At 41.1% G+C, this 12,421-nt stretch overlaps 1 protein-coding gene across 5 annotated transcripts in view; it reads left to right on the top strand.

Moving 5' to 3' along the window:
• eps8l2 (EPS8 like 2) overlaps positions 1-12,421 on the top strand; it is a 68,385-nt gene that overhangs the window by 16,421 nt on the left and 39,543 nt on the right. For 4 of the 5 annotated variants that reach the window (XM_031283482.2, XM_031283480.2, XM_031283485.2 and 1 more), the window contains 14 exons: positions 648-727; positions 913-1,022; positions 1,127-1,197; positions 1,294-1,420; positions 2,963-3,051; positions 3,154-3,228; positions 4,723-4,871; positions 7,920-8,088; positions 8,175-8,209; positions 8,310-8,415; positions 8,610-8,729; positions 9,781-9,859; positions 9,955-10,120; positions 10,730-10,862. In XM_031283482.2, the coding sequence (XP_031139342.1) occupies positions 648-727; positions 913-1,022; positions 1,127-1,197; positions 1,294-1,420; positions 2,963-3,051; positions 3,154-3,228; positions 4,723-4,871; positions 7,920-8,088; positions 8,175-8,209; positions 8,310-8,415; positions 8,610-8,729; positions 9,781-9,859; positions 9,955-10,120; positions 10,730-10,862 (1,509 nt within the window). The remainder of the gene's footprint in view (positions 1-647; positions 728-912; positions 1,023-1,126; positions 1,198-1,293; positions 1,421-2,962; positions 3,052-3,153; positions 3,229-4,722; positions 4,872-7,919; positions 8,089-8,174; positions 8,210-8,309; positions 8,416-8,609; positions 8,730-9,780; positions 9,860-9,954; positions 10,121-10,729; positions 10,863-12,421) is intronic. The other variant, XM_031283481.2, reaches the window with a different exon arrangement.

Genomic DNA, 12,421 nt, shown 5'->3' with positions numbered 1-12,421 from the left:
AATGTCATCACCTTTTTGCTGTATGTAAATATGTACATATAGTAAGTCAGTTAAGTTTATTTATTTCACACTTTTGTAGAGTGAGCATCACAGTTTGCATCACAAGTCATTATAAACAAACAAATGGACAAACTACGCACTAAAACAACATAAAAAATGTCAATGCAAGTTTGTAGGTTCACACTGCTGACCTCTCTAATGTCTGTAGGAAGGGCGTCACAAAACCAAAGCTACAGTTTTGCAGCAGCCACAGCTTTTAGGCATAGATTATCATCGATAAAACAAATGGATTATACGTAACTCTATTGCCTTTGGTTGTAGACTTGAAATCCAGACGACAGCATATCAGAAATAGGAAATAAAATTCTCACCATGCATGCCGATAGCATTCCTAAATATAGTATTTAATTGATCACTTTGACCTGTTTAGAATATGTTGAATCCATCATGAAATAGATATTATTGTCAGTTTGCAATGAGAAATAAGCTTTAAGCATTCAATTTGACATTGACATGGCAATATTGCAATTTGATCTAGGCCCTGGATCGGTTACTATGGCTGCCAGTGAAACTGCTGTCAGCCTTAAAACTGCACATATACATATATATTTAGTTTGATCCTGTGTGTTTCTCTTTACTATCTTTAGGCTGAGATGATTCATGCAGATATAGACAGTGCCATTGGAGACAACAAGCATGGAAAGAAAATGAGGCTTCAGACTCTGAAGTGAGAACAATTCTGCTACACAAACACACACACACACACACACACACACACACACACACACACACACATACAGTATTCTTGCAGTCAAATACACATTGAAGGAGGTGACACTGACCTCTGATTAGAAGTTAGCTAACTTGATGTTAGGGTGCTGAAGGTCTCGATGCCTCCTCCGTTTCCTCCAGGGTGAATCAGGAGAAAATGAAGCGTCACAGAGAAACCATTCTCCCTCCCTCGGCCTCTAAGGGCCCCTCACCTGCTGCGAAGGGACGTGTAGCAGCCACGAACACACAGGGTGAGAATACACATACTGCTCATGCACTCAAAAGAAAGCCCTTGTCACATGCAAAGCTCACATTTGATTCAATAGTTGCATTTACATGAGATTTTTTGCATTAGATCGACGAGCCTCCGGACAAAATGACACTGAATCACATGAAAAGCTGGCCCAGCGCATTGAGAAGGATGTAGTGAGTGATTTATCCACACTGTGACACCTGCCATCACATTACACAGTCTCCTAATGCTATATTCTCATGCTAAACCCCAGGATTTATCTCCCTCAGCAAATCCTCAATTGTGCCTTGGATGACATAGAGATCTTTGTGGCGCGGCTGCAAAAGGCAGCAGAGGCCTTTTCTCAGCTCAACCAGCGCAACAAGAGTAAGAAGAATAAGAAGAAAGGACCAGCAGGTCTGTCTCCCTTTCTTCTGATGTGGTGGCACGAATGCAGTGACAATATGTTCATATTGCTCACGTCGCCATGCCTATGTCTTTTTGTGTCCTCTGGCCCGGGACTGTCATGCAGTGATGCATGTGTGGTAGCAGTGGCCAGTTCAAGGTTCTGTTAAGTATGTGATACATTACTCAATTATCATAACTGAGGTAATATTATTACTTCTTAATCACTACCTATGAGTGCTGATCTGGTGTATTTCTGGCATGTTGGTGATTTTAATGTATTATTATAAGTGTCAAGTCAAAATATTGGCAATAACTAAAGGAAGCAAAATTCAGTTAAATGTTGAATGAAAACTGACAGGAGATGCAGATTAGATGAGTCAAAACTATTTGCATCTTTGCTGGATTTGAAAGCAAAAGTGTCATCTTATTTATGAACTGAAAGTGTAATAGCAGCTGGTTCCCCTAGTGCAAAGTAATAATATTACTGTAAAATGTGGCTGAGTAATGTTTTACCACCCAACACTGGCAGCGGTGTGATGCTGTGTTTTTACATCAACACCCCTCGTTCCTTCTGCAGCGTGGTCAGGTGCACACACATATAGAACGTGTTACTTTTCCACACATCATTTGGTAATAAGTAACACATATATGCGTTGTCCTTGACTACACAGACAGATGTGCTGAAAATGATGTATTCTCTATCTAGAGAATCAGTTTCTCAACTTTTGGGTCAGAATCCTACATGTAGGGTCATATGCTGATTAAAAGGTTGCTAAGACTGGTGTATTGATTGCTATGTTTTTAAAATATATCTTGTATACATGGTTTCATCTACACAATCACTTTTGTGAACCAAAAATCTTTTAATATTTGAAATTAAACAATCTCGTCATCATATTTGCTTGTTCTTTTCTGGCGTCTCATTCCAACCTAAACATACAATCAATGTTAATATGAACAGCTGGTAAAATTAACATTGATTGCTGTGGGTAAAGGAATTTGGTAAACTTTATTTTTCGCACTTGCATTTACAGTAATAATTTAGATGTGATGACAAAGGCTTGAAGAGCCTGGAAATGTTTGGTTTAGGTACCTTAAAAATGCTTGAATTTTACGATTGTACGAATTGTACGAACCCTACACACCTACTGATGTGTACCTACTGATTAAATCAGTAGGTCCGATATATCATAACCTTTATGTAATTTCAAACTTCCATACCCCTGAAAATACACTTTAAAAGGACACTACAGTCAAATGTACGTAACATGACTCTGCTCTGTGGGGTTGTGAGAATTTTGGGACCTTTTGGGTCACAAGTTGAGAAACCCTGATGTAGCACATTCTTTGTTGGGCTTTTACTCTCTGGTCAAAGCTGTTTATTAACTAACCATTATTGTACTCTTAACCTCTTTTTCACTGGGAAAAAAACAACATTTCTTTGAACCGTGGCCAGAAAGTGAAACCTGCATCCTGTCTGTAGTATGTCTCTATGGGGAGCTGGTAACTCTGGAGTCTGTGTGTGGTCATTGTTGCTCTGGTTGTTTACAGAGGGCATGCTGACCCTGCGGGCCAAGCCCCCCTCTGAAGCAGAGTTCATTGATAGCCTGCAGAAACTGAAGCTGGCCCTCAACCTCTTGGTGAGATATCACAGCTCCTAACCTCTCCTCCTTCATCACCTTGATCAGTTGTCCTCTCTTCATTACTTTCTCACTGTGTATCTTTTATGGTGCCCCCTGCAGGCTAAACTGAAGAAGCACATACAGAATCCAAGTGCGTCTGAGCTGGTTCATTTTCTCTTCGGCCCTCTGGAGCTGGTAAGAGCTAAAAATCTGTTCAGTGTGTGTCTGATGTCAAATAGGTTTATATAGATGATCATCCTGAACACATGCTGATTTTTCTAAATGTCAACTGTATAAATTCATGCTAAATAAGTTCTCCATGTCATTGGATACCCTCAATGTCGACTGAGCCCACAGGCATATCTGACAAAAATGCTCTGAGCTTTTAAAAATGCACAGAATCAAAGCAGTTTATAGTTTGCATTGTCGCCGTCAGACATTCCTCTTATTTTTTTTATTTTTTCTGGCACCACACCCACTGCTATTCTGTTAAACTCTCACCTGACTGGAGCGACATGGCTTTCAGCTCTGACTCAGGTGCAGCCACACTTACACAATGTCGGTTTGCCAAGCTGAAGTGTTCAGCCACACCTTCGATACTGCTGGATAGAAACACAGAGCTGTGATTAGGCTCTGCCAGTTAATATGGTGCAATAACCTCTGGACACGTTGGATTTGCTTGATAAGGTCAAGATAAAGCCGGAGCAGTATTATTCAAAGTGTGGCCCCCACTATGCCTTCTGAAAGCAACCAAGCACCTTAAGATAAAACAGCAAAAACGTATTTTTTACTTAAATTTCTTCAGTAAATACTAGGGCTGGATATCAAACCTCAATATGTTTTGAGGATTGGCCAAAATGTGTCCCAAGCATTGAGTATGGAAAACTTTTAAGTATCGAAACTGGCCCCTGAATGTTTGACCAGATCTTTACACTGTCCTATTTACTTGCAATAAACTATAATTAAGAAATATGTTTCTGTCATTAGATCTTCATCAGGTAAAACAGAGAATGAAAATGGGAGCATTCCAAACAGATATAGACAATGCCTCCTATGGTTAGACCGATTAGGGACCATGAACTATCCACAGCCAGTGTACACTTAGCCTATTAGAAGGCACTTCACACCACAAACAAATGGACATTTCACTATATAGAATGGACAGCAACCATATCAGTATATATACAAACACCAAACAATACAGCTAAAGTCAAAATAATATCCAAAATAATAATATTATCAGGCTATTGGTAGCTCTCAGGGTAACATCAACTGACAAGCTGTATTTCTAAATACAAGTATATTGCAAGTAAATAGGACAGTGTGCGGGAATTTTATTTTTTCTCACCTATGGGCATTTCCTCCTACGCACCTGTCCAAAATATATTGAAGGTGTACATGAGCCTTCACAGTCCTGATTCACCTTGTTTTATATAGTTTAGGCAAAGTTCTTGAGCTGCTGCTTGTGTTTAGACAACATTAACACGGATGCATTTAGACTTTTGGCATACTTTCATGAATGAAAAAAAGGTTTTGTAGAAAAACATTTTAAATATTTTTTGAACCAAGGTATTTAAAAAAAGAAAAGTTTTGGTACCAGTAATATATACAGTATACAGAAAAAATGTCTTCCTTTCTAATACATGGTTAATAAGCAGTCGACCAGTAAACTTGTGATTGCGTCCACAGGTGCTGCAGAGCTGTGGGAGTCCTGAACTGGTGCGTTCAGTAATCTCTCCTCACCTTTCCAAAGACACTGTTGACTTCCTGCGGGGACACCTCACCCCCAAAGAGATGACCATCTTTGAGCTGCTGGGGGATGGATGGACCAAACCCAGGTACATAAGTGACTGCATTTATATAACACTTTTATCCGAAGCACTTTACAATTTGCCTCTCATTCACACACACAGTCTGAGCTGCCATGGAAGGTGTTGTCCTGACCATCGGGAGCAATCGGGGGTTCAGTAACTTGTCCAAGGACACTTAGACATGGGTGCATTATTCATTACATTACATTACATTACATGTCATTTAGCTGATGCTTTTATCCAAAGCGACTTACAATTAAGTGCGTTCAACCTTGAAGGTGCAAACTCCAGACAACAAGTAGTAAGTGCAAGTACATTAGCTTTAAATAGGTAATGCTACAAAGAGCCATATGAAAGTGCAGCATCAAGATATATATATATATATATATATATATATATATATTTTTTTTTTTTCCCCCTTCTTTATCCGAGGTGTAGTCGGAAGAGATGTGTTTTTAGTAGGGCTGTCAATCGATTAAAAAATGTAATCTAATTAATTACATACTCTGTGATTAATTAATCGAAATTAATCGGATACATAATTAACGGTGCCTGGAACGATACTTTTTAAGAAAGTAAAAAAAAACAAGAAAAAACAAGAAGGGTACTAAACAACAGCCGGCGACATTAAAGAACTGCTTGTTTATTGCTAAGGCCATATAGTCAAAATGAAATGATTTAATAATAATGTATAACAACAGCTAACGTTAGCTGCTGTCGAGTATAGTGTTAACTAGCTAGCGGTAGGCTAACGTTAGCTGCTGTCAAGTATAGTGTTAACTAGCTAGCGGTAGGCTAACATTAGCTGCTGTCGAGTATAGTGTTAACTAGCGTCACGTGCAGCGGTGTTTGTGTTGTCTGTATCGTCTGTTTCAGAGCATCAGAGACAAGCGCAGACATCAGTGGCACCAGATTTCGGTAGCCAGCCCTATTCAGTAAGAAGATTTTTACAAGTAAATGTTCCAATCAATGATCCAGGCAGCACATTCTCGTCTTCCTCCTTCATTTTACAGTCGAATGGTGGCTAGAACGGCTCCGGGGGCAAACGTCAATATGGAATGGATTAATCTGCATTATTTTTTTTAACGCGTTATTTTTTCTCAGATTAATTAATCGAAATAAACGTGTTATTTTGACAGCCCTAGTTTTTAGCCTTCGGCGGAAGATGCATAGGCTTTCAGCCATCCTGATGTCAATAGGGAGCTCATTCCACCATTTAGGAGCCAGGACAGCAAACAGTCGGGATTTCGTTGAGTGATTAGTTCTCCCTCGCTGTGAGGGGGCAGCAAGCAGGTTGGCTGATGCAGAGCGGAGCAGGCGGTTTGGGGTATAGGGTTTGGCCATGTCCTGGATGTATGCTAGGGCTGATCCGTTCATGGCCCTGTATGCAAGTACGAGTGTCTTGAAGCAGATGCGAGCAGCAATTGGTAACCAGTGAAGAGAGCGGAGGAGCGGTGTAGTGTGAAAGAACTTGGGGAGGTTGAAGACAAGTCGAGCTGCTGCGTTCTGAATGAGCTGCAGGGGTCGGATGGCACATGCAGGCAGGCCAATCAGCAGGGAGTTGCAGTAGTCTAGACGTGAGATGACTAGAGCCTGAACCAGAACCTGAGCCGCCTTCTGCGTCAGAAGGGGACGTATCCTTCTGATGTTATGCAGCATGTATCTACACGATCGGGTAGTTGCGGCAATGTTAGCAGTGAAGGAGAGTTGGTCGTCAAGTGTTACACCCAGGTTTCTAGCAGTCTGGGTGGGGACTTCCACAGAGTTGTCAATTGTTATAGTCAGGTCCTGGGTAGGAGAGCCTTTCCCTGGAAGAAAAAGGAGCTCAGTCTTGTCAAGGTTGAGTTTCAGATGGTGTGTGGACATCCAAGAAGAGAAATAAGTCAGACAGGCCGAGATACGTGCTGCTACTTGAGTTTCAGACTCCGGAAAGGAGAGAATTAGTTGGGTGTCATCTGCGTAGCTGTGATAAGAAAAGCAGTGCGACTGAATGACAGAGCCGAGAGAGTTGGTTTACAGAGAGAAGAGGAGGGGACCCAGGACTGATCCCTGAGGAACCCCAGTTTTGAGTGGGAAAGGTTCTGAGGTAGATCCTCTCCAAGTTACCCGGTAGGTTCGGTCTGCTAGGTAAGATTTGAGCAAAGAGAGCGCAGAGCCTGAGACACCCAGATCCTGGAGTGTCGAAATGAGGATCAGGTGGTTCACTGTGTCAAATGCAGCAGAAAGGTCCAGAAGGATGACGATGGAGGAGAGAGAGGTTGTTCTAGCGATGTGAAGCTGCTCAGTGACAGCAAGGAGGGCAGTTTCTGTTGAGTGGCCAGCCTTGAAGCCAGACAGGTGGGGCTCAAGAAGGTTGTTCTGGTGGAGATAGGTAGAGAGTTGATTATAAATGGCTCGCTCAAGAGTTTTGGAAAGAAATGGAAGAAGGGAGATGGGTTTGTAGTTATTTACTTCAGACGAGTCGAGTGTTGGTTTTTTGAGTAGTGGGGTCACTCTTGCCTCTTTGAGGGCAAGTAGTTGACAAAGTGGGTTGGTAGGAGGGAGGAGGGAGGAGCTGGACTGGGGGAATCTAGGAGGTTAGAGAAGATGGAAAAAAGTTGTTTGGGGTTGGAGAAAGAAGATTCAAATTTGGTTTGATTAAAAGAGCTTTTTGCTGCTGAAATAGAGGCAGCGAAGGAGGAAAGAAGAGACTGATAACAGATCATCTGGGTGTTTAGATTTCCGCCATTTCCTTTCCGCTGCCCGTATAGTTGATCTTTCAGCACGCACTGAGTCAGATAACCACGGAGCTGGGGAGGACTTGCAAGCCTGCCGTGAAGTAAGAGGGTAGAGAGAGTCAAGAGAGGAGGATAGAGTAGAGAGGAGAGTGTCTGTCGCAGCGTTGGGAGGCATGAGTAAGAAAGAGTCAGATGGAGGGAGGGTTGATAAAGTACATGACGCCAGAGAAGAAGGCGAGAGTGAACGAATATTACGGCGGACAGGTATAGTGTCTCTTATTCATGCTGGCTGTGTCTGTACAGATGTGCAGCTTAAAGGTCCCCTATGACCATCCTGTCCCTCCTCTTCCTCTTGCAGAGCGGAGTGGCCCAGGGATCAGTGCGCTCCTCCTTATCACCCAAAGTTTCGGAATGGCTGGGAGCCGCCGGCGGAGTTCTTCAGGACGGCCCCATGGGAAACAGAGGGACCCACTGGGCCACCGGGCTCTCCCATCAGCCCCGATTACAGAAAACACTCAACTGAAGATGTAAGGATTTTGTTTGTTAGCCTGTGAAAGTACCAACCATTGAAGGTCCCAATCCTGAAAATGTAACAATCTGTCTGCTTTTTTAGTATTATGGAACTCATTCCTCAAACTCGTCAAATGGGTAAGTAATGAAGTCCCTCACACACTTTACACTTTGCTGTCTCTTTTACTCACAAAAAACATGTCAAACTGTGATGAGAGGATACCATGTGTCTTAACAGGTCTCACAATGGGATGCCCCCCACCCGCAAATATGCCAAAATTCGCTACCACTTTGTTGCACGGAATGCCAACGAGCTGTCAGTGCTGCAGGACGAAATCCTCGAGGTAAAAACTAGGTCAAATTATGTTGCCTTTGATGTGAAGATTGACACACAATTTTGAATTTAAACCAAATGCAGATGTACATTGTAGCATATGGCAGGGATGATGCAAACCCAAAGCTAGGAAAACGTAAATTGACCTTCTGTGAAGTTAAACATCTCAACTTTGCTAAATATGATTGTGTCTGCTGCTTGCAGGTGATAGAAGATGACAAACAGTGGTGGAAACTGCGGAATCGCAGCGGTCAGGCCGGCTACGTCCCATTTAACATGCTGGACGTTGTAAAGATCGAGGAGCCAGAAGCTGCCTACAACCAGGTGATCTGCTGTACTACACATGCAGTGTATTAACATTACATTCTTTGATAAACACCCAAAAACTTTGGCAGTGTATGTATGAGCTCTTAAAAGAAAATATTCACTTAAATACCTTTTTTTCTGATAGCATTGTGAAAAACTCTCAGAAAACTTTCTGAGGCTATTTTGTGGCTGTGGTGTATTTTTAGCATTCCCACAGGCAATGTTTCCAGCAGCTGCACATAAAACATTAACTCTAAGTTTAGCGGCAGTATTAAGTCGGGTTTGTCTGCTTTAGTAGACTCAGTAGACCAGAATACAATGCAGCCATATGACATGTTATGTTTTGAATAGACTTTTTCCAGCTTTTTGTACCATGTGTCAGTGTCACTTTCACTTACTTCGCCTACTATCATTATCCTTATCTCAGCTGCACAACCTCAGGCGTATTGTCAAGAGGTGTCACAATAATTTCTGGTAAATGTAGACAATCACTTACTAAAGTATAAGGTAATGAGAGGGGTCAAGGTTTCTTTATCACTGCTTGTGGATACATTTATTTTGCAGCTAGGATTAAAGTACAAAAGATGAGTAGGACACGAACAGATAACACATTTGCTACAAAGTGAATGAGTTTGTAAGATTTTCCAGAGAGAAAAAAAAAAGTAATCGGATGAATACAAAGCTTAGATAGATGACAATGTGTAGTATGTACAAAATCATCGTTTTAATTATTGCAGTTGTCTCATCTGAACATTGGTCCTAGATCAGTGCAGCTTTGTGTACAAACACTATTCACTTGTTGTGACCCGACACATTGTGCAGCAATGTTTCCACCCTCACCAAAAGCCTACATTCCTATGCTCGTATTCATGCTGCACACAGGTTCACCAACGCCCTGCTGCAGGTGCTGCATGCAGCTTCTCTTTCTGGTGTAAAATATTTTCACACACATATTTTCTCTTTTGGCTCCTGGGCAAAAATGTATCAACCACCAGTGAGATGAAAGACAAACCCGTTTTTGTAATAATAGTTGTTTTCTCATGAACTGTGTTTGTGCCTGTGTGTGCAGCAGGGTTACAGGACTTCACCTCCTGGTTCTCTGAGCCATGGAGAGAGCTTCAACAAGGGTAGACCAAAAAAAGACAAAAGTGAGTGAACACAAAAAAGTCAGATCTAGGAATCACAGATATGTAATAGTTGCTCTTGTTCTGACGTCTGCTGCCGTCCTGTTTCTGTGCTGCAGTGATGGATCAGGTCAACGATGAGCTATTGATGATGATCACTGCTAACAAAAGGCAGCCACCGAATTTCCGTGTGGAGCGACCATCTGGCAGCCAAGTACCGCTCAACTTTGACTCAAACCCAGAGCAGGTGACCGCATGGCTCAGAGCAAAAAAATTCTCCAAACCGTAAGTCACCCACAATGCTCATCAATCCCAGAAAAGTACCGTCCCACAACTTCAAGTTCTGACTGAAATCTTAGAAAGTATTACAAGCTGCATTGTATTTATTCACCATTAACGTACTGTCAGTAATAGATTTTTAGTACTTTAGTATTTTGTACAGACATTCCTGGTTTCTGGCAAATGAATCCTACTGACTTTGATGACCCCCTGACTTTTCCTCTTGAGCCATCATAAGGTTGACATTTGTGATTTTGACAAAAAATGTCTTAACAAATATTGGATGGATTGCCATAAAATTTGACATTGATGCCCCCCTCAGGATGATTTGGGAAGAACAGGTCTAGTTAATAACATTAATGATAGCTCAGTTCCATTAAATGTCCCAGCAAGCCAGCATGCACAATACCAGGATGCTAGAACAGACACAACCCAGAGGAGTCCGGTTGTTATTAAGGTTATTGATTACATCTGTGCTTATCCTGCTATTGCATGTCAAACTGCCATGAAGGTTGTCTTTTTGGATGGTGTACTCACTACTGGACACTATGTACAAATTAATAAATACAGTACATTTATACTGTATCTAATAATAAGAAAATGAATTGTCTGCAGGACTGTTGAATGTTTGGGGATCCTGACTGGAGCCCAACTGTTTTCCCTCAACAAAGAAGAACTGAAGGCGGTGTGCGAAGACGAAGGCGGTCGTGTCTACTCTCAGATCACCGTGCAGAAACAACAGCTGGAGGTAAGTCACACACTTGTTTAAGCATGCACGCAAACTGCTCACACGCCTGTTACGACAAACATTAAAAATAGACATAAAAGTACAAAACCCACAAATGAATAATACCCACCTATCTCAGCTTTCAGTCTTTATCTGGGCATGTTAAGACAAGTCAATACACTCATATAAAAGCTGGTGTCAGCTGTCAGACTATTAGAGTTATCCTCTATTATAATTAATACAGGTGCCGTTTAAAAAGTGGGTGTGTACACGCTGTAATCAGGTCAGAACTAACTAGGCAGGATTATCAGACAATTTAACAACTCCCCTCAAGGATAATAACATAATAACAAGCAGTTATGCAGGATAAATAAATACACAAAACACAATTACGCCAAAGTGCCACATTACAATATACAGTAGATTAGAGTCCGACCGATAAAGGATTTTTAAGGCCAATATCGATATAAATATTTGGTGATTTAAATATCCGATATTCAGATATATCGGCCGATATATATATTTTTTTTAAATCCAGAAACGCGTTACAAAACAAAAACAGATTTCCCTAACATTAGTTATTTGTAGTTATTTATGAGTCCTCACTAAAATAGTATGATAATGCAGTTTAAAAATAAACTTGTTTGTTTTATTGTCACAACAAGACAGAGGAACATCAAAATATATTAAAGTTCTGATAAATAAAATGTATAAAAATACAAACTTAAAGTGCCCATATTATGAAAAAAATTTTCTGGGATTTGGGGTGTTATTTTGTGTCTCTGGTGCGTCCACACGCATACAAACTTTGAAAAGAAAAACATCCATGCTGTTTTGAGTGAGATACGGTTTCTGAATGTGTCCTGCCTTCAGTCTCCGGGTGAGCTGTTTAAAATCTGCAGGGCTTTCTACGTCAGTAGCCGAAATGAGCAGGCTAACCGCAACCGTTAGCATGCTACCTCGTTCTCAATGGCAAAGCACTGCTACAACACACACAAGTTCACCATCTACAAAAGAACTACTTACATGTGCACCCTTGTTTAGAATAAATCCTTCAGCTAATCCTGCCTTGTAACTGACCGAAATTGGAGAAACAGCCTTTCTTTTACTGTCTATGGAAACAGCTAGTTGACATAATCCTTACCTAGCTACTGCGCATGTGCGACTACAAACAAAGATAGTAGCTACAGAAGAAGAGATGTCTCACTCTGTAGCTGAAACAGAGACCTGAACACAGAGTGAAAAGAGGATCTGTAGCAGTGAGAGAGAGCTGTGCAGTACAACAAAATTATGTTTTTTGAAAATGAAACCATGTAAACCTATTCTGGTACAACCTTAAAATACAATTATGAACCTGAAAATGAGCATAATATGGAAGCTTTAAGATATGAACCTTAAAGGGTTAAACACGAGTGTTGCCAACATGGACGTTGTAGAGCGCCCTCTGGTGGACAAACTATGCAACGCCAATAACCATAACACGGTTGAAGGGTGATTCGTCCGTTTTTATTTTATTTTTTAAATATTCATTTATCAGCCATTATAAATGCCAATACCGATAGTTTGGAAAATGGCTAATA

The sequence above is a fragment of the Sander lucioperca genome, chromosome 7 (genome assembly GCF_008315115.2).
Source record: "Sander lucioperca isolate FBNREF2018 chromosome 7, SLUC_FBN_1.2, whole genome shotgun sequence".
NCBI classification, from domain to species: Eukaryota; Metazoa; Chordata; class Actinopteri; order Perciformes; family Percidae; genus Sander; species Sander lucioperca.
Note: the sequence above shows the minus strand (reverse complement) of the source record. Positions and strands in the feature narration are given on the sequence as shown.